Below are 21,768 nucleotides of genomic sequence, written 5' to 3' on the forward strand. Positions count from 1 at the left end.
TTAGCAATAGCACTTTTTTAACAGAGCTAGGCTATTGCCCCCACAATCTGGGTCCTCATTTTACCCACCTCGGAAGGATGGAAGGCTGAGTCAACCTTGAGCCGGTGATGAGATTTGAACCGCTGACCTTCAGATCTACAAGTCAGCTTCAGTGGCCTGCAGTACAGCACTCTACCTGCTGCGCCACCCCGGCTTTCCATCACTGGTGCTATTGATGACTAGCGCGAGCATGTCTGTCAAGCGCACACACGCATGTCAGCACAAAATTCAGCTTCTGTGCATACGGGAGCAAAACCCGCTAAAAATTGGCAAAATCTCACACGCGTGAGCAACTTTGTGTGAGATTTGGCTTCCTGCACATGCGTAGAAGCCAAATCTCACACGGACATGTGCGCCCACCCGCCAGTCACGTACAGCTGCGCGCGCAGCTCCATTTTCGCTCCCATTCTATACAGTGGCCCATACTTCCTGGAACCCATTACTGAACATCATTATCCTTGCCCTGGTGCTGAGATGCTCATTTTTGGAGGGTAAATACTTCCAAAGGAGCTTCTATCTCATAACAGCCTGCTCTTAATGTAAGCTAAAGCCTGATTAAAGTGATCTTATGGAAATGAGAATTTCCACTAGAAAAACACAGTAAAATCTCCCTGTTCCTTCTTCAGCAAACATTCTGATTCATCTGAAAACAGCACCTACTTCCAGGCTCTGATTGTCCTGCAGTAGAACTATTCTTCTCATTCATTTGCTGAGCTTCTTCTGTACTTCTACAACTATTTCCATGGTGGCTGCCAGAAAGATTGAATGCCTAACAAATAATGTCTTTTGGAGTGGTGGGAATAGCCAGCGGATCTTCCTAGAGATTGATATTCCCATTGGAGAAACACTTGTCAGTAGTTTGCAAGAAATTAGGTCAGTTATATAATTATTTATAAAGAGTGTCAGGTTCAAAACTCCATTCATTAGGAAGCAAAAGAACCTAAAGAATTGTAAGGAGTAACAAGAATCCTAAAGAGAAGGACAAACTGATGAGCCTGTTGTCCTTTGGGCACTTAAAAGAAGCCACCTTTCATTTGTGAAATTTTTTTACAGTGTTGGGCCATTATATTTGTGACGGGCTTGTTTCTCCTACTCAAAGGAAAATAAGGACCTGAGAAGAGTTGTGAAGTCCTAGAGAGCTCTGTCTTCGTTATATTTGTCTGCCACGGGGAGAACTAGACTATTTTATTGATCATTTCACTTTTTCTCTGTATCCCGTTTCCTTGCTGCTGTCAGTCTCCTTGATTCCACTATTTGCTGGGTTCCGCAGCCTCTACCCCAAGCAATTGCTACTGTTTTGACAGCAAATTTGCCCTGTTCTCTGAAGAGGTATAGTGAACGTTCTGCATTTAGGACAGTGATTTAGGGAATGACAGGCTTTCTTCCCATCTTGGGGACAAGAAGAAAGCACATGGACACAGGCATGCATGTGGAGAAGCACAGAGAGTCTTACGGTGTTCCTTGTGGCACAGTTTGTGGTTGATTTATGATTCTCATTCCCCCCCCCCTTTCCCTGTGTTTACAGTATGAGCAGTTTGAGAGTACCATTGGTTTCAAGCTGCCCAATCATCGCTCAGCTAAGAGGCTCTGGAAGGTTTGCATTGAACATCACACTTTTTTCAGGTGAGAAAAAGGAAAAAATAAGAAAGAGTTGAGTGTCTGTAGTGAAATGTTACAAATAAGATTGAGAAATGTGAATATGGAACTTCAGATCCTTTCGAGGACATCCCTGTATTAGATCACCATGGAAGCTCCTTTGAACTCCTTTAACTCAAAATTTCCCATCAATAAAATTTTCAACGAGACACATTGCAACATATTCAGTATTTCTTTCCCCATGTTATCTATGTTGTAATTGTGCAGCAAACATATGCAGTGGCACCTCTACCTACAAACGCCTCTACTTACGAACTTTTCTAGATAAGAACTGGGTGTTCAAGATTTTTTTGCCTCTTCTCAAGAATCATTTTCCATTTACAAACCTGAGCCTCTGAAACTGTAACCAGAAAAGGCAGGAAGACTCCATGGGGCCTCTCTGGGAATCTCCTGGGAGGAAACAGGGCCTCCATCCTCCCTGTGGTTTCCCCAATCACACGCATTATTTGTTTTTACATTGATTCCGATGGGAAAAATGGCTTATTCTTACAAACTTTTCTACTTAAGAACCTGGTCACGGAACGAATTAAGTTCGTAAGTAGAGGTACCACTGTATAGATATTATGGGAGCTGCAAAGAAATGACTACATAATTGAACTAGATTTGAACTTGATAATGTTCTCCTAGCCAAGAATTAAAATTAGTTATTTCAAGAACAGTGTGACAAAGTATTAAGAATCATCCCTCTCAGTTATATGCAGACCTATGGCCCTGTCTCTCCTATAATTACATCTTTTACTTTTCAGTTCTGTTATTCTGTTTCAGCAGGTGGTAATACCTGATTTGCATTAACTTGGTTCACAAATTAAGGAGGATTAATTCAGACTAGATGAAAGATCTTCAGTGAATAGCAGGACTGTTGGCTAGACTGGGAAGTTGAAAAACATCCTAGAAGAAGTAATGATAAACCGTTTCTATGTTTTTGTTAAAAGATATTTAAAAAGGAAGCCCTGCCTGAATATATCTATGAAGGAGATTCTGTACTTTTAAAATTGCATATATGAGGTCACTAGGCGTCGAAAACAACATGATGGCACATAATCTTTATTGCATGGTGTGTTATGATCCTGCTTGGTGTATAGAATAGTTTAAGATTTTGAATCTAATTTTTAAAACTTCCTTCAGGGCTTCATACAAAATCCACATTTTTGTTGATAAAATAACAGACGTTTGGAGGCAGATGCTATTATATTAGCACACGCTACAACAGTGGATATATTTCTAGAAATATATATTCTTTCCCCAAAGAGCTGTGTCAGCAGATGTCAGCATACACAACCAATACAATGGGTTAAAATGAGCCTGTGTGCAAATATGGCCTTTGTTCCACATCTCTTTCTAGGGGGAAAAAGAGGGAATTTGGGAGAAATGAGTATAAACTATTTGTTTTTAAAGCACCCTTTATTGAATTTAGTCCAGTTTGCTCCTTTAGAAAGATTATGTATATTATAATTGTCTTGTGTGCCTCATACAGTTGTTTAGTTTGCTGGTCATATGCATATCTTAGATGTTAATTGTATTTACTAATTGAATGGTTTGATTTCTCTTGCAATAATTGCAACTAAAATGTAAAATTCTATATTTTTGGTAACAATTTGATGAATTGGCAAAAAATAAAATTTGAAAACAGAAGAAACATGTGTATGTGTAACATATTTTTGCTGATAAGTGAAATGGTAAATTATCTGCCTTGGATATGCTCCCTAGTGGGACCGAGAGGCAATGCTTGCGCAGGAGACCCTACACTATTTCAGACAAATGATTATGCAGCATCTTCTTAAAAACTTCCAATGTTGGAGAAGTCACAACTTCTGAAGGCAAACCATTCCACTGATTAACCGTTCTGACTGTCAGGAATTTCTCCTTAGTTCTAATTTGCTTCTCTCCTTGATTAGTTTTCACCCATTGCTTCTTGTCCTATCCTCAGGTGCTTTGTGGCAACCCCTGAGATTCATTCATTCATTCATTCATTCATTCATTCATTCATTCATTCATTCATTCATTCATTCATTCATTCATTCAATTTTTATGCCGCCCTTCTCCTTAGACTCAGGGCAGCTTACAACATGTTAGCAATAGCACTTTTTAACAGAGCCAGCATATTGCCCTCACAATCCGGGTCCTCATTTTACCCACCTCGGAAGGATGGAAGGCTGAGTCAACCTTGAGCCAGTGGTGAGATTTGAACTGCTGACCTACAGATCTACAATCAGCTTCAGTGGCCTGCAGTACAGCACTCTACCTGTTGCGCCACCCTGGCTCATTATATTGGAACACTGCTATTGTGTCTCCCCTAGCCCTTCTTTTCATTAAACTAAACATACCCAGTTCCTGCAACTGTTCTTTATATGTTTTAGCCTCCAGTTCCCTAACCATCTTTGTTGCTCTTCTATGCACTTTTTCTAGAGTCTCAACATCCTTTTTACATTGTGGTGACCAAAACTGAATGCAACATTCCAAGTATGGCCTTACCAAGGCATTATAAAGTGGTATTAATACTTCATATGATCTTAATTCTATCCCTTTGTTAATGCAGCCTAGAATTGTGTTGGCTTTTTTGGCAGCTTCTGTACACTGCAGGCTCATATTTAAAAGGTTGTCCACTAGGGCTCCAAGATCCCTCTCACAGTTACTACTGTTGAGCAATGTACCACATATACTGTACCTGTGCATTTTGTTTCTCTTGCCTAATTGCAGAACTTTACTTTTTTCTCCATTGAATTTGCTTTTGTTAGATAGCACCCAATGTTCCAGTCTGTCAAGATCCTTCTGAATCTCGAGCCTATTGTCTGGAGAGTTGACTATTCTTGCCAGTTTGGTGTCATCTGTAAATTTGATTTTATACACAGAGAGAGAGAGACACACACACACACATATAGAATAGAATAGAATAGAATTTTTTATTGGCCAAGTGTGATTGGACACAAGGAATTTGTCTTGATGCATATGCTCTCAGGAAGAGTTCATCAAGAGTCATAAGATACAATACGTATCGTGTGCCATGTGGTTGTGCCGCTCAGTCATGCATGTGCAGTGCTAAAAACTCTGTTTCTGTGAATGCGCCAAAGCAACCAGCAAAAAATAGCAGAGAAAAGCCAAAAACAAGATGGCGGCGTCCACGGACTGTCACTAACAGAACCTGCTCCATGACATCACCATTGGTTTACTGCTAGTTCTATAGAACCGGTCCAAACCGGGAGGTACCCACTCCTGATACAAATGTTTTAAGCCACTCTAAAGAGCGAAAAGCCCATTCAATCAGTGAGATAAAGAGACACAGGTTTTTAAAATGAATCTTAGAGATCTAGGAAGCTGATATGGTGTAACTATATTGCTTTGAGGCATAAGAGCTTTTTAGACTTTGTAGAGAAATTAATAGATGACCAAAGGAGTAGAATTTTAGACTGCATCAAATTGGACTGCAATAATCATGATAGGAATTGAAAAACTAACCCACAGGAAAAATGTGCAGCTTTTTTGCCCCACATTCTTGGAACATTTAAGAGCAGTGCTTCTCTTTCCTGCATTTTGGAACACAAACTAGATGATTATCATCTCAGTCTGTTTAAAAGGGGCTCAGATCTTTGCATGGCAGAATAAGAGATACATTAAAATTGTGCCTAGGATGGCACCATGTAGTGGGGTGGGTGAGTGAGAGGCTGAAGTCTAGTATCACAACATTAAAATTGGTCCAAACTAATTGGAAACTCCAAATGCTACATTAAAAATGTGATCCCGATAGATGATAGATAGATAATATTGAATTATTTTGAGAGGATTGATAATATCTCTATCTATTTCACTTAATGGCACTTATCTGGGGAAAAAACAGACTTGTGATTATTTGATCCAATGCTGAATAAAAGAGCATTCTGAAATGGAAATATAGCAACGGTGATCTTTGCATTGGCTTAATGAGTTCCCAACCTGATGTGCCTAGACCTGGTATACCAATGGCACCTCTCAATCCCACCTAGCTCTCCGCTATCCATTTCCCCCCTTCTTGATTATTTAAAATTATGATTTATATAAATGACATATTGTCATGCTTCAAAGTTAATTGCTATTCTCCTGTGCTTTCAAAACAGTAGGTAACTAGTTTTGTACTATTGTTGAAATCTGTGAACCCACTCAGAAAAGAGGAAAACAGTACTACAATCAATTTTTTAAGGAAGTAAAAGGCTTCCTTCTTCCCTGGAAACTATGGTTAGACAGAAGTAGTAAGAAAGTTTTGGAGATATTTTGCACGTTGCTTCAGAGCCTCACAGTTTGTCTTCTGTAAAATGAGTATTTGTGATTGAACATCACTGGTGGTTTTTAAATAGAGATTAGACAGTCACTTATCTGAAATAGTAGGTTCTCTTGCTTGAGCAGGGGGCTGGACTAGAAGACCTCCCAGATTCTGTTCTGTTCTATTCTACCCTATCCCTATCCCTATCCCTATTCCATTATTGTAGCCATGAGCCCAAACCCTTCCTCATGGCAACCATCTGGAGAGGCCACCCATAGCACACAATAAAAATTTCAAATGTATTTTACAACTTCAAACGATAGGGATCTTTACCCATTACCCATTTTTCTTTCTGCAGGCTGGTGTCACCTGAGCCTCCTCCAAAAGGCTTCCTAGTAATGGGCTCCAAATTCCGCTACAGTGGGCGAACACAGGCTCAAACTCGGCAAGCCAGCGCTTTGATTGATCGTCCTGCCCCTTACTTTGAGCGCTCCTCCAGCAAACGGTACACCATGTCTCGCAGCCTCGATGGAGGTATGCCCCAAATTGGGGAGGGGGAGGGACATTGGTTCCCTGGTGGGTACTGGAAGGCTTTGTTCACAGGATGGAACCATATATTAGGGGTGGGTGGGTGAGAGGCTGATGTCTAGTATCACAACATTATTTTTTGATGGTGAGATGTAGAACATTTTTCTCCAAAGGGCTATGGAAGGATTCTTCACTTGATCTATAGGAAAAGCATGAATGGATTGCAAAAGGCATTACCTAAGTACTGTAGATTTTGGCCAAGGAAGACTGAACCTGCTTGGTACTCGGATGGGAATTTTCTAAGACTGTAAGCTAGACTGGAATGCCAGAAAAGTATCTGGGAAGATGAAAATAGCATTTCCCTATTGTGTTATTTAGTTAGTTAGTTCAATTCAGTTTATATTATTGACATTCTTGCTAGTGAAGCAGAGAAAATGACTATATACATCTGAATGCATAAATTATTCTCATAGCCAGTCAGTTTTCAGACTGGAATTGGCATTTTGGCCACCAATTGAGCCTTTCCCAAGACCTGAAATAAGCAGATGTGAATGTTTTATTTAAATATTGATTAGATTTATAGGTTGCTTGACTCTAAGATCAGTCTAAGAGGCAATAGTAAATTAGATTTTACAAAAAAGGAAAACGTAGTAGCAATTCTAGATTGTTGCTTTTCTTGTAGAGATGAATGCAATGTCAAGCTACTGACTTATCCATAATTAATTCTCTGATTGAAATCTGCCTCCTTTGCCAACACAAGGAGGCAATTTAAAGTTAACAAATAGTTCCCAGGCTTTAGAAATATGCTCCTTTGGGAGTTTTGCTCCATATCCCTGATACAGTTAGCTCACTTAGAGGTATGCGCTCTCTTTGATTCTAGCTAGAAAAGGGATGCAGTTATTGATTAATGGATGGGTTCTCTTTTGGGCAACCAGCCTGCCAACAGTGATTAGACATCAATTGCAAGAGATGATACAAAGCAGCTAGTAGATACAGTTTCCCATCAGCATAGTTTTTTTCATTATGTGGTCGATGTTGAAGTTCACAACTCTTTCAATAAAGAGCACCGGAGAGAGAAGTTAAAAGGCATTCCCCTCTCCCCAATTTTCTGGACAGAGAAAGCCTCCCTTCTATAAGTAGGTGGAAGAGTTCTCCTGTCTAAAGCAACTCCAGGTTTTTTTCTTTGGAGATCAACAAATGTGAAAGCAGAGAGAAGATTGATGCTATTCCACAAATGGCCTCATTCCCTCCATCCTTTTGTATAGCCATGGTAGAATAATAATCGTGTATCCTATGCTTCATGCAAGTGACCTCATTGTCCTTGGTAGGCAATACTAAAATGAGACACCATCTTTTCTGTGCTACTAAAGCATGAAAAAGAGGTGTATGAAGCCTTTGTTGAAGACGCTTTCTTTAGTATTACGAGTTTTCTCCTCTTAGCAGTTGTACGTATCTTCTCCTGCATATTATATTGTTCTTTTTTACACTGAGAAATCAACCATAGATTCCTTCGGGAGTTGAGTGGCATAGAAATACAATCAATCAATCAATCAATCAATCAATTGACCAACCAACCAACCAACCAACCAACCAACCAACCAACCAACCAACCAACCAACCAACCAACCAACCAACCAACCAACCAATAAATAAATAAATAAAATAAGATAAGATGGAATTCAGATTTCTGTTAAGATGACAACATCCTCAGAAGATTTAAAGACTTAACTATGGGTGTACTTCACTTTAAAGGCTAAAAAAGAGAATTTATTGTGAGCATGTTATTGCATCTGAAACCGTATTAGCAGTGTGAAATAGTGAGTCTGATTCATGATAAATAGAATTATCTTTTGCAAAACACTCTTAATTCCTCAATTTACAGCTGTTCATATAATGACAGTTCAAAGCTGCAAGAGCCTAGGAAAAATGACTTGCAGCCCATCCTCAAAGTTACGGCTGTTGCACCCCTGCAACCATCCGATTGCAATTTGGATTATTGACAACCACTATTACAGTTGCAGCACTTGGTGGTCATAACGATCCCAATTTGCGATGTTCACAGCCAGCATTCAACAAACAGCAAAGTCAATTGTGGAATCCATCTTTCACTTAAAGACCATGTAATTCATTTAACCATGTTATCTGATTAACGAGTACAATAAAATGGTTGTGAAATTGGGTCAGGTCACATGATGATTCACTTAATGACTGCATCATTAGCAATTGAAATTCTGGACCCAAATTTTAGATGTAAGTTGAGGACTACCTTGTATATGCAACAGCTGTATTTATAAAATTCAGGGATATAGCTGTTTTGTAGTTCTGAAATATAGGAAGTAGGCCATACTTCCTACTTCTATCCACCATATGTAAAGCATTCCCATTTGGTTGATTTAAATAATGTGCAAATCAATTGTTACACAGAATGCTGTGTAACAAATACATAAATAAAAACATTTCAGAATTATCAAGGAATTAACTTTTAAGGAATCTAAGGGATATAAAGCAAGAATTGAACTAAAATTTGACTGTTAGAAACTGGTTTTATGGTACCGCATGTTATGTACCTCTAAGGCATGTCCCAAAAAAGAACTTTTGGATTCTCGAGTTCTTTGGTCTTAGGAGCATTTAGAATCATTGGAAATAACAACTTTTCTTATATTCAGCTAACGTCAATGGGACAAAATAGGGCTGTTCTCTCTCTTCCTCTCTGTCTCTGTCTCTCCTATGCAGAATTCTCCCGCCCAGCTTCAGTGAGTGAGAATCACGATGGAACAGAGTCAGACAAGAGAGAAGATGATAGGTATAGGGGGAGGTCGAGATCTGAAGATGAAGAGGTGACTACTCCAACAAAAATCAAGGAGTTAAAGGTACAAAACCTACACTGTTATACTTGATCTGCATTTGGAGGGTGGCTTCTACACTTGATATGTAAACATCTTAGCTTTCTTCTAGGAGATACCAAAAACAATGTGGCAAACAATGGTAATATTATTAATATTTTCTATATATACTGTATCCTATTTATTAGAATACTTCTCAGTCTCATAACAAGTAAGTTCCCATTGGCAGTTATCATGTACTTGTCGTTTAACCTCCAGTATGAATTTCCAAAGTCAGACCATAACTCCAATTGTTAAACTGCTGTTATCTTTGGAATCTGGTTGTTTGGGGTAATCAGTCATGCTGAAATCTGAAAACTGCCCTTTTATTCCATGATATGACACAGGAAATATTTTCCCAATGTATCAATAACAGTTTTAGAATCATAGCAATAGCAGTTAGATGTATATACTGTTCTATATTTCTTTATAACACTCTCTGAGCAGTTAAAAACTCAGCATATTGCCCCCAGCAATCTAGGTCCTCATTTTATTGACCTTGGAAGGATACAAGGCTGAGTCCACCTCAAGCCCCATCAAGATTGAATTCCCTACTCTGGGCAGAGTTAGCCTCTAATTCTAACCACTGTGCCACCAGGGTTCAGTGCTTAGAAGCATAGTCTCACCATTATCAGAAATATGTATCCAATTTAGGCTTTTAAAGCTGAATTCTGTCTTCCAGCCTTTCTGGAAAAGGCAGTACAGTACTGTCCTTTCGGTCAAATGGGGTTCTTCTAATGTCCTATTGCTTCAATATCTAACCCTTGTCTTTGACAATGTCAGCGATAAATGAACAGAATCTACAGACATGAAGAATACAGCCCAGGCCTGCTGAATCTTATGTGTCTTCTCCTCTTCTGTAGACGGTTTATGGAGAAATGGCTTCTTTTGTATGTGTGCTGGCAGTTTTCATTCAAAATGCATATTACAAATCAATCAGGGTATGAGTCCTACATAGATTAATACAATGCTATATACAATTCATACAGTGGTTTCCTACATCTAGAAAAATGGTGACAATCTCTTATAGAGAGAGTGCAGCATCAAAGATTTATCGTTTTCTCGATACCTTAAATAAAATTGTGGCAACATTGTAGCCTATTACAGGAGTTCCCTTAACTGATTTACCCTCCCTCCCGCCTCTTTTTGCTACCAGCCGGATCAAGAAACCACCCCAAGGCACAAACAGGAGGTATTCTCTGGAATGTTTTCGTTTTTCATCAATGCATTCCTAGTTTTCATCTTTTAATAAATGCCAACATACGTATGTGGCCCTTTCTAATGGGATGCAAGATGCAGATCAGGGTGGAAATGAGGGAATCTTCCCCTTGTAAACACAGACTGTACCTTGTCGCCCATTAAATCAGCATTTCCCCCCTTCATTTTGTCATGTGAGCAAGAAGCTAAAGTTCTTCGGCTACTTGCTTGCTAGAAAATCATAACTATTTTGTCATCCAACTGATTCTTTTGCTTTTTCACAGCATTCCATTATCCCTGTTCCTCTTCCCCCACCCGCCTCCCCCGGCCCTGATATTTTCAGGAAGGAGATACATTCTGAAAATGCAGCCATAGCTTTGACACAAATTTACATAACTGAATTGCAGGTCAGAATGTTAAAAGCTTTAAGCCAGAAGTAAAAATGGGATTTAGATTTAATCATTGGCCTAAGGACCAAGATATACAAAGCAACATCAAAAAGTTGGTTTTATTGTTTACTTCCTCTTTTTAATGATCAGCCTTAAGAGGCGACGAATGTAATTGTTATATTATTTGAGAAATGGAGCACTGCATTTCCCAAAACTGGTCATAATATCTTCCATGTAGCAATGTGCATGCTTATAATGTTCTACAAAGTTTATGACCTGCAGATGGCTCCCACCAAGCAGATCAAAGCTTGGGGAATTTTGTATTTGTTTATACAGCAAAATTGGTAATTAATTCAAATTCCTTTGAATTACATATAAGAGTTTGTACCAAATTTGAATAATAACAAAATTCAAGCTACAATCAGAATAAAGAAGTTTATTTACAAACTGAGTTTACTACGATAGATGTCTTATTTCTCATTATTAGTCTGGCTGTTCCATAGACTTCTGACACAGAGGTATTCTCCAAGCACCTGAAGTTCAGTGCCGGCTATTCCCTCCATATTTTCTCATCGTCCAGTAATTGTGCATGTTTTACTGCAACCCTGTACAGTCCTTATTTACATCAGCACCATTATGTGAGAGGAGCAATTGGCAAACTGCTTAAGAGATGTGCATTCCTTGTTTCTCAGCCTCTTGTGAAGTTCCCCTCCCTCTTGGTCTAGAGTAAGGGGAATTAGTCATAATGGATGGGAATTATTACATGACTATTTCCTCTTTTTTAATAAGCTTACCCTGTCCAAGAAAGTGAAGCTTCACTTAGTCACAGTAAAAACTGTTATGAAATGGATTAGGATTTTCTTTAGTACAGATCCCGAAACCCAAGTTTATACTCGGCAAACATGTATCGCAGTGATGGCGAACCTTTTTTCCCTCGGGTACCAAAAGAACATGCATGCATGCTGTCGCGCATGCACGAGTGCCCACACCCATAATTCAATGCTTGGGAAGGGCGAAAACGGCTTCCCCCATTCCCGGAGTCCCTCTGGAGGCGGAAACAGCCTGTTTCCCAACTTCTGGTGGTGGGCCCAGTAGGCTCGTGTTTTGCCCTCCCCAGGCTCCAAAGGCTTCTCTGGAGCCAGGTGAGGGCAAAAATGCCCTCTCCCATAACCCTGGAGGTTCTTTCTTTGGAAGCCAAAAACGCCCTCCCAGAGCCTCCGTGGGAGCCAAAAATCAGCTGGCTGGCACACACATGCACGTTGGAGCTGAGCTAGGGCAACAGCTCACGTGCCAGTAGATATGGCTCCACATGCCACTTGTGAGACCTGTGCCATACACAGTATCCTATGTTTGGAACCCTTTTTCTTGTTATGCAGTTTACTTTGGCCAATTTAATTTTTTTTTCATTCCTTCAGAAAACTATGTACAAACAGGAGACAGTGAACACTGGCTAAGAACACATTTCCCATTGTGCCTCCTGATCCATGAGTTTCTAGTTCTGGAATTATGGAATCCTGATTTCACAGACCTTCTAGATCAGTGGTTCCCAACCTTTTTTTAGTTGTGCCCCACCTAAGCATCTCTAAAACCCTGAAGCCTCCCCGCCCCCGTGACATATAATTCTTATTATTCAAAAAGTGAACTACCCATGCGGAGGAAGCCTAAAAGCCAATTAACATGGTTTAAATAAGGTTCCAATTGCCCCCATTAAAAATCAAAGAGCCCCCCTGTGGAGCGTGGGCCCCACATTGGGAATCAGGGCTCTAAATTCTCATGTCTCTAGATAAGAAAGAATAGTAGAAGCCTATATAAGAAGCAACTTTTTGATCCTGAACAGTCAAAAGGATAAGACTTCTGTTTCAATAGTTTGATCTTTCTAAGCCCGTCTTCTGCAATCTTCTTGCCTCCCAATGGATTAGATAACAACTTTAGTGAACTCCATTCCTCCTTGGCCAAGGGAGGATGGGAACTGAAACCCATTTGGATGGCCAGTCCTAAAATTGTGGCTGAGTGATTTACTTTTCTATCATGTGGAGGCTTCACTTTCTAGGCAATAAGGCCTCCAATTCTAAATACTCTGATGCTCCCACTTCACAATCATCTTACTCCACTCATGTTCCTTCCTCTAACCCTCACCGTAGTAGTTACCTTCCCCTCTCCATCTAAAAGTTTTTAGACAAACCGGAAGATGTTTTGCTAAAGCACCAGGCCAGCATTAACGAGTTGAAACGGACCCTGAAGGAACCCAATAGCAAGCTCGTGCACAGAGACCGGGATAGAAGGCTACCTTCCTCGCCTGCTTCTTCTTCACCCAAACATGAAGAGGAGACGCCTAAAGGGACCCCTGAGAAGGCCAATGAGGTTTGTTTGTTGTTACTCTTAAGGATATGAAGTTATTCATTCCATATATTGGAGTTATGCAGTTTTGCTATTTATATTTAGGTACTTGATTCTTCTGCCATTTAGAAGAATTACGGTAATCTTTACTAGTGGCCTGATAGAACCATCCTTACTACTGTTTTCCTCAATTTCTGGCCTTCCAAATATATTTTTATTTTATTTTAATTTAATTTATTAGATTTGTATGCCGCCCCTCTCCGTAGACTCGGGGCGGCTCACAACAATAACAATGTAAAAAACAAATCTAATAATTTAAAAAACACTAAAAACCCCATTATTAAAAGCAAACACATACACAAACATTCCATGTATAAACTGTATAGGCCCGGGGGAGATGTGTCAGTTCCCCCATGCCTGACGACAGAGATGGGTCTTAAGAACTTTACGAAAGGCAAGGAGGGTGGGGGCAACTCTGATATCTGGGGGGAGTTGGTTCCAAAGGGTTGGGGCCGCCACAGAGAAGGCTCTTCCCCTGGGTCCCGCCAAACAACATTGTTTAGTTGACGGGATCCAGAGAAGGCCAACTCTGTGGGACCTAACTGGTCGCTGGGATTCGTGCGGCAGAAGGCGGTCCCGGAGATATTCCGGTCCGGTGCCATGAAGGGCTTTATAGGTCATAACCAACACTTTGAATTGTGACCGGAAACTGATCGGCAACCAATGCAGACTTCGGAGTGTTGGTGTGACATGGGCATATTTAGGGAAGCCCATGATAGCTCTTGCAGCTGCATTCTGCACGATCTGAAGTTTCCGAACACTTTTCAAAGGTAGCCCCATGTAGAGAGCGTTACAGTAGTCGAGCCTCGAGGTGATGAGGGCATGAGTGACTGTGAGCAGTGACTCCCGGTCCAAATAGGGTATATATATATTTAGGTACTTGATTCTTCTGCCATTTAGAAGAATTAATCTTTCCTAGTGGCCTGATAGAACAATCCTTACTACTGTCTTCCTCAATTTCTTGCCTTCCAAATATATGCCATCATTTCCAGACAACATGTGGGTTGTAGTACACACATCTGAGAAAAAAAAATACTAGAGAAGGTGGATCTTAATGTTTTTGCTTTTCTCCTATCTGTACTGTGCTGCATTACATCTCTTGATTATTTACTTTGCAAGTGCTCTGTCTTCTGTTGCTTTAAAATTGTAATATTGTCAGATTTAGGTAAACACTGCATAATATTTTGATAAGAAAGCTTTTTTTCTGTATCCCCTCTGCTGTCTCTACAAGATCCTTTCCTATTCATTCCAGTAATTATTATTATGTTATGAACATTTCTCTAAGTATTGGCTTTAATATGAATATTCATATTGAACTAGATGAAGTAAACCTGTGCATTACAATAATGGCTTGAAGATTGCCAAGCTTGTGTTTAGCACTCATCTATTTTCTAATAAAGAAGACAATAGCATTTCAATTTGGGCATTATAACGATTTACTTCATCATTCTTTTCTTTAAAGGCAAGCAGATAGAAAGTCCTAGGAATATATGCCGCCCCGAGTCTTCGGAGAAGGGCCGCATACAAATCTAATAAATAATAATAATAATAATATGTTTACTCATAAATCAAATTTTGTGTGTCTGCATCCTTTACTTGACACATAGATAATGTCAATCTACTATTTATTGCCTATTTTGGGGATTATACGGTCTCAATACAAGATTTTTAAAATAATTTAAGACCTTGCAGGCAAGGCTTAAATTGCAAGGCAAAATAATGAATAAAGCAGATGTATAAAATTAAATTTTGGTATTACAACTAATAAGCCTACATCACAAATGAAAATGCCACGTATAAGTTAGAAAATATAAATGTTCCAATGCCTACATATTGTAGATACATGTATATTATCAGACTTCCTTAAATTTGAAAGCCATTTACCATGTGAATCATAGCAATGTGGACTATGAGCTTAGAATAATGCACAAGGCAAACATTTTTTCAAATATTTTCCTATGGTGAGTCCTTGTCATGTAAGAAATATGTACCCATAATGGGTGGGTTTTGGATCCTATTGCTGCCAGTTCGCTCAGGGTTGCACTGTACGTGCGTGTACGCCTGCAGAAGCAAAAATTAGCTTCTGCGCATGCACAGAAGCAAAATCCAAGATGGCGGCATCCACGGAGACACCAACAGAACCGGCTCCGTGACATCATTGCTGAACTAATAATGGTTCTAAAGAACCAGTTAGAACGGATAGCAACCCCCCTCTGGTGCCCATATTTAAAAAGATAGTTGAGTGTCCATAAAGCAGTGAGTAAAAAGACTGAATTCTGTTAAGACTGGTTTTTTAGATGAATTGTTTTTAAGGTCAAGTTTCATTATATTTTGCATGGGAAAATGTGAAATTATTTTCATGTGTCGTCCTACAGAAATTTGTGCTAGGAAAAGTAATTTGCATTCTGATTATGAATTGATCCAATTACTTAAAGGTAGTCTTTTGCCACTAAACAGATTCTTAAAACATATCCATGCTTTCCTGAAAATAAGACCCTGTCTTATTTTATTTTTTTGCCACCAAAAAAGGCACCAGTTCTTACTTTCGTTGGTGGTGGTGGTGTTATCCACTGACTTACCTTACTTGCATGTGTCGCCACCAGCTTCTTTTTTGCTATCAGAGGCCTTTAGGAACTTCATCTGGCAAGGCCAGCAAGGCTTTCCTGAAGGTCTCTGCAGATGATAGCAGAGCTCTGGATTGGTCCCAGTTCTGTTATTGGCTACGGAGGCCTTCAGGGAAGCCTTGTCGTTTGCATAAGAAATGGGCTGAGGTGTGTGAGGCCTGGCTGCATCTGTGCGAAAGTACGTTGTAGGGCAGCTCCCCTGCCACCATTCCCACCCTTGCTTCATTTTTGGCTGTGCATCCTGAAACAGGAGGAATCTTAATTAGGTCTTATTTCGGGGTAGGGCTTATATTAGGTGCACTTATAAAAATCAAGATAGGACTTGCTTTCTGAGTAGGTTGTATTTTCGGGGAAACATGACATTTCTGCTACCACTCAGTCCATGTCATCATTAGAATGCATCAAGGAAGTGAAAGTAAGTAAGCAAGCAAAAGGGAATCCCATTATTTGTTTAATAGTAGATGAAGTCTCTTGCACACACATCTTGGATAGCTATGTGTGAAAATATCTCTTAACAGCAAAGCTCAAATTGAGTGTAAAGAATTTCTGAGAAACTTCTTGCTATGGAATATATATTTAGTTTCATTTGCATCTTAACCTTGATGAAAAAAAATATTCCAGTGCATATAACACTATAAAACACCATCATAAACACATAATAGCTGGCCCACAAGATTTCGGCATGAACCTTAAAATTATCCTGAAGGTAGCGTTTCTCTGTTTACAAGAATTCTCCTTATTGTAACTAAAGTGAGTCAGTTACTGGCTTACTATATAATAGGATATTTGGATTAAATTAAGAAAGCTGGAAGACTCTACTGTCCTTTCCTTCAACACAGCTGGAAGAAACTTAAACATGCAGGCTAACTTTGCAGAAAAATGACATATTTATGAAACACTCAGCTTTTAAATGAAAACATTTTATAATGTAGTGAGCAGCTTAATATTTTATAAACCAGTGACCTTTATTTGACCATAGAAGATGACCTCTGTTCTTGGGTATTTCTTGGTCTTCTTGAGTAGAGACATAAAGCATTTTATAATCCTGACTAATACAGTAATGGGCAAGATATTGAGGTTTCTTCCAGTGCAACACAGATTAAATTAGAGCTCAGGAAATTTGAAAGCACAGATTTCTAACCAGTGAAGGAAGCTGCACAAGTCATTGAAGCATTTGCCTGATCTTTTGTCCTCAAAGAAATATAGCAGGTCCAAGTCATTTTACTTCTCTAGGTTTCATTTCCCGACTCATTTTTTCTAAATGAAAGGTTGGGAGGCGGACAGGAAGAACTTTCATCAGCAGGAAAGTGCATTGTGAATTTAGCAGACATATAACTCGACTACTATGGCTGGCCCTGTGAATCCTAATTCAATTCTTAATTGGGAAAGCATTCATATATACAGGTATGAAGGTCTTGGCATATTCGGGTTTCTTCCCGTGTACATTTCAGAGACGAAAACACCAGCCTGAAGATGACAAGTGGGACCTCATTGAAATGTCGCCAGAAATCTCTGAAACTTACACGGGAAGAAAGCTGAATATGCCAAGACCTTCAGACACACACACACACACACATAAAGTAGAGCAAATATATTGGTATGAAATCAAGATGAAAACTCTGGATAACACTGATAAACGTGTCTTCAAGTATTCCAGTAGAAAGAGAAAATGGAATAGCAGAGTTCAGCAGCTGAGTCATAATTAATGCAGGTATAATAATAATAATAATAATAATAATAATAATAATTATTATTATTATTATTATTATTATTATTATTTATTAGATTTGTATGCCGCCCCTCTCCGAAGACTCGGGGCGGCTCACAACAATAATAAAAACAATATTATAGTAGAACAAATGTAATATTAAAAAACATATAAAACCCTATCATTATTTAAAAAACCAAACAACACATTCATACCAAACATAAAACAAAGTATAAAAGAGCCTGGGGGAAAGGTGTCTCAACTCCCCCATGCCTGGCGGTATAAGTGAGTCTTGAGTAGTTTACGAAAGACAGGGAGGGTGGGGGCAATTCTAATCTCCAGGGGGAGTTGATTCCAGAGGGCCGGGGCCGCCACAGAGAAGGCTCTTTCTGTGGGGCCCGCCAAATGACATATAACTTGACTTAATGACCATAACTGACTAGAATTTAGGTTGTTAAGAGAGTCACACAAAACTTTACGATTACTGTAGATGTTAAGTGCATCATGTGATCTTTAAGCAAGTCTGGCTTTTCTGATTGACTTTCTTGCCAGAAGCTGGCTAAAAAGATCGTAAATGACTATCCCATGTCCTCAGGATCTACATACTGGATGCCAAGCAACCAATTTTTGATCCCATGACACTGGGAATGTGCAAGGATTGGTTTGTGAATCAGACTTTCCAGTGCCACTATAACTTTGAACAGTCACTTAAAAAACGATTGAAAGTCAAGGCATTGCGGTCAGAGGGGAGTTGAAAGAATCTTTTCCTGAAAAGTTATTTAGCTCAGAGTAAATGCAGAGTGATTCTCCATACTTTATTTACTGCTTCTTTTTCTGTCTCTCCTTTGTCTCTTTTCTCTGTCCCTTATCTCTTTGCCTGGGGGGTTTTGGGTTTCCCCTGCTGAAATAGATGTCAGAAGAGGATTCTCCAGAGGATCTGTCATCTGAACATGGAGCTGCCTTAATCATGGAATCTTTTATACAGAAAAGCCTTGTTTCTTCTCCTGAGGTTATCACCACTCTTTCAATTTCTCTCTCTTTTCTATATCTGCTTTTCTTTTTGTTTCCTTTCCTAGAAGTAGATATGGGCTATAATACTACTACTCATACTTTCTAAGGGCTGAGCTCTTTCAAAATCGGTTCGATGCAGTTTTTATTGTCATTTAAGCTTGTGGTATTCATGGCAGATCAACCTGATGAACTTGATGAACCAAGTTCATTTAATCAGAGGTTCATTTAGAATTTATCTGAAGCAAGAAAATCTGGGTGTATCTAAGCTGCGAGGAATGCTAGAAAAGTTATGAATCATTACAAAGTAATTACAATTCCAGCATTTAAATCTCCAAATGTTTTTGATGTCAGCGTTTCGGGAAAGTCCACCAGTATGTACTAAAATGTGCTTCAGTGAAAGATAACGTGATACTTTATTCATTTCAATTAATGGAGATACAAGAATCCACAGTGTGCTCTGCAAATTACGTGTGCCTCTTTTTTGCTTTTTCAAATTCTCAATTATGGATAGCAGCATGTTTCCAAATATCAATTGCAGGGAAACTAAAGGAGAGATGTATGCCTCCATTTCCTTCCTGCAGTTTCTGTAGAGAACATCTGATTTGCCACTGTGATAAAATATAGCAGGGGCCTCCAATCTTGATAACTTCAAGACTCATGGACTTCAACTCCCAGAGTTGGCTGAGGAACTCTGGGAGTTGAAGTCCACAAGTCTTAAAGTTGCCAAGGTTGGAGGCCCCTGAATACAGGACTTATACCTAATTCAGCAAGGGTAGACCAGTTTGATTTTTAAAAAGTTGTGAGTGAAGGTTTATCTAATGCTGTCTGAATTCTGAAGATTTTTGCCAGATTGATGATTTGGCTGGACACAATTGAAAACTATGGTATGTGCATTTCATTTGAAAAGATACTCCGTATGTTTCAAGGAATACATCAGCTATGTATAATAAGCCTGCACAACAAAGGAAATCTTTCTGCAGAGCATTGAAATAAAACATTATTGTAAATTTGGCTAATGCTACCAAATAACAAAAGTATTAATATAATGCTTTGGAAACACTTGAGTATTTCAAACATATAAACATAGTGACCTTTCTTCATTCAAGGAGACATCCATTTTGGTCACTTTGTTTTTCATATACTTAACCACAAAGGTGTTATCGCCACAGTGATGTTGTATTCAAACAAATAAAATCTGAGACATCTGGTGGCAGAAGCAGAGAACAGCCTTACCGCAATATAGCAAGGCTGCTGTTCTGTTTTTCTGAATTGTCCTATTAGCAAAAGAAAGTCAAATCTTACATTTCCAGACAGATATTGTCTCGCTTTTATAACCCAAGTAGCTTATAAAAAATAAGAGATGGGGTTAAAATTTTGGTGCATAGACTTAAACAGGAATATAGAGTAGCTAGAAGATTCTGTCATTTCGCCTGCTGTCAAATATCATGTCAATTGTGACATGGCAGTGATATTATGGCACGGATATTGAAATGTGGTGGTGTGGTCTGGTCCAGTAATTACTTTCAAAAGCAGCATAACAAAAGCTAGTTCCCGGTCTGCTACAGTTTGCATCCTATCTTAGAATTGAAAGTAAACAACTAACAACTTTTGTGACTTCAGATTGTGGTTTATAGCATAGGTTGAGATGTTCCCTCCCCCCATCTCTCAAAGAAACATATAGAGCTTTAATAACATCACTCTCAAAAGTTGGATTATAGAGAAATGGAACCAACAGCTACATTATGGATTACTAAACAGTTAAAATTCTTTAATCTGTTTTATTCACACACATTGCTAAGCCAAGATTTTTAAACCTCTTTCACAAATTAGTGACATGATTGTCAGTTATACTAAGTAAAAATCAAAAGAAACTGGTCATTGTTATTAAATCAGTCCTTCAAACAATTAGAATCTACCAAATTTCACAGTACATTGATATTGATTTGGTTTACTGTATACATATTATGCCAGAATATGCTGTTTTAGCTTAGTATATTTTCTGAATTTGGTGACTGTGGAATTATAAACCATAGTTGTAGCTAAGTATGCACATTAAGACAATAATAATTCAAACTATCATTTAAAATTGCCAATATAAATGCTGTTGTTTAATTAGAATTTACTAGGACTGAGTAACTACCTTCAGTCAAGGCAACTGTCAGTTTCAGTTACAAAGAGACACCGTTTAATTACCTAACTCAGCATATTGATCTATATGAACAAAGCTAAATAATATATACCTTATCTGTTTTTTCCCCTTCAAAATTATGGGATATGGAAGAAAGTAACTGTTACATTCCTATAAACTGAGTTAGGAATGTATATTAATTCTTGTATAAAATTTCTTGGCCACACATATAAAATTAATGTTTGGATAATAATTTAGTTTTTAAAGAATTTTAGCAGTGTTTAGGTGTTGCAATGCAGTTTTTTGTTATGTATTTGTAGTGAACTATAGATCTGAACATTTAATGATATGAAAACATGTACATATGTTTTTATGCAAGTCTGGAATAGTTTAATTTGGATAGTATTATTTGTACAAACATGCTCTGCATCAGGTAATCCTCGATTTACAACCACTTGTTTAGTGACTGTTTCAAGTTACAACAGCACTGAAAAAAGTGACTTACGACCAATTCACAAACTTACGACCATTGCAGCATCCCCATGGTCACTTGATCAAAATTCAGGCACTTGGCAACTGATTCATATTTATGATAGTTGCAGTGTCCCAGGGTCATTTGAACTTAACATCTGCAATGATTTTCTTTACAATTCTGGCAAGAAAGGTTGTAAAATGGGGGAAAACTCACTTAACAACTATATTGCTTAGCAATAGAAATTTGGGGTTCCATTGTGGTCGTAAGTGGAGGGCTACCTGTAGATTAATTTGTGCCTAATGTAAAATGCTTTGATGCAAAGCAAAATTGAATTTTAAAATTAGGTTATATTTTATATAATATTTTTTATAACTTGGTACATCGTTCTGTAATTCTAGTAGCTTCTTGTGCATGTCTAAAAATGTAAGAATCAAGTCATATAATTAATCAGATTCTCATATGAACTTGATATTTGGACATATCCATGTAACTGGTCCAGGAAG

At 38.6% G+C, this 21,768-nt stretch overlaps 1 protein-coding gene across 21 annotated transcripts in view; it reads left to right on the top strand.

The window, feature by feature from the left end:
• Positions 1 to 21,768, top strand: part of EPB41L1 (erythrocyte membrane protein band 4.1 like 1) — a 225,865-nt gene that overhangs the window by 182,949 nt on the left and 21,148 nt on the right. For all 21 annotated transcript variants that reach the window (XM_070744816.1, XM_070744819.1, XM_070744813.1 and 18 more), the window contains 4 exons: positions 1,565 to 1,662; positions 6,285 to 6,460; positions 9,188 to 9,324; positions 13,092 to 13,283. In XM_070744816.1, coding sequence (XP_070600917.1) covers positions 1,565 to 1,662; positions 6,285 to 6,460; positions 9,188 to 9,324; positions 13,092 to 13,283 — 603 coding nt within the window. The remainder of the gene's footprint in view (positions 1 to 1,564; positions 1,663 to 6,284; positions 6,461 to 9,187; positions 9,325 to 13,091; positions 13,284 to 21,768) is intronic.

The sequence above is a fragment of the Erythrolamprus reginae genome, chromosome 3 (genome assembly GCF_031021105.1).
Source record: "Erythrolamprus reginae isolate rEryReg1 chromosome 3, rEryReg1.hap1, whole genome shotgun sequence".
NCBI lineage: Eukaryota > Metazoa > Chordata > Lepidosauria > Squamata > Dipsadidae > Erythrolamprus > Erythrolamprus reginae.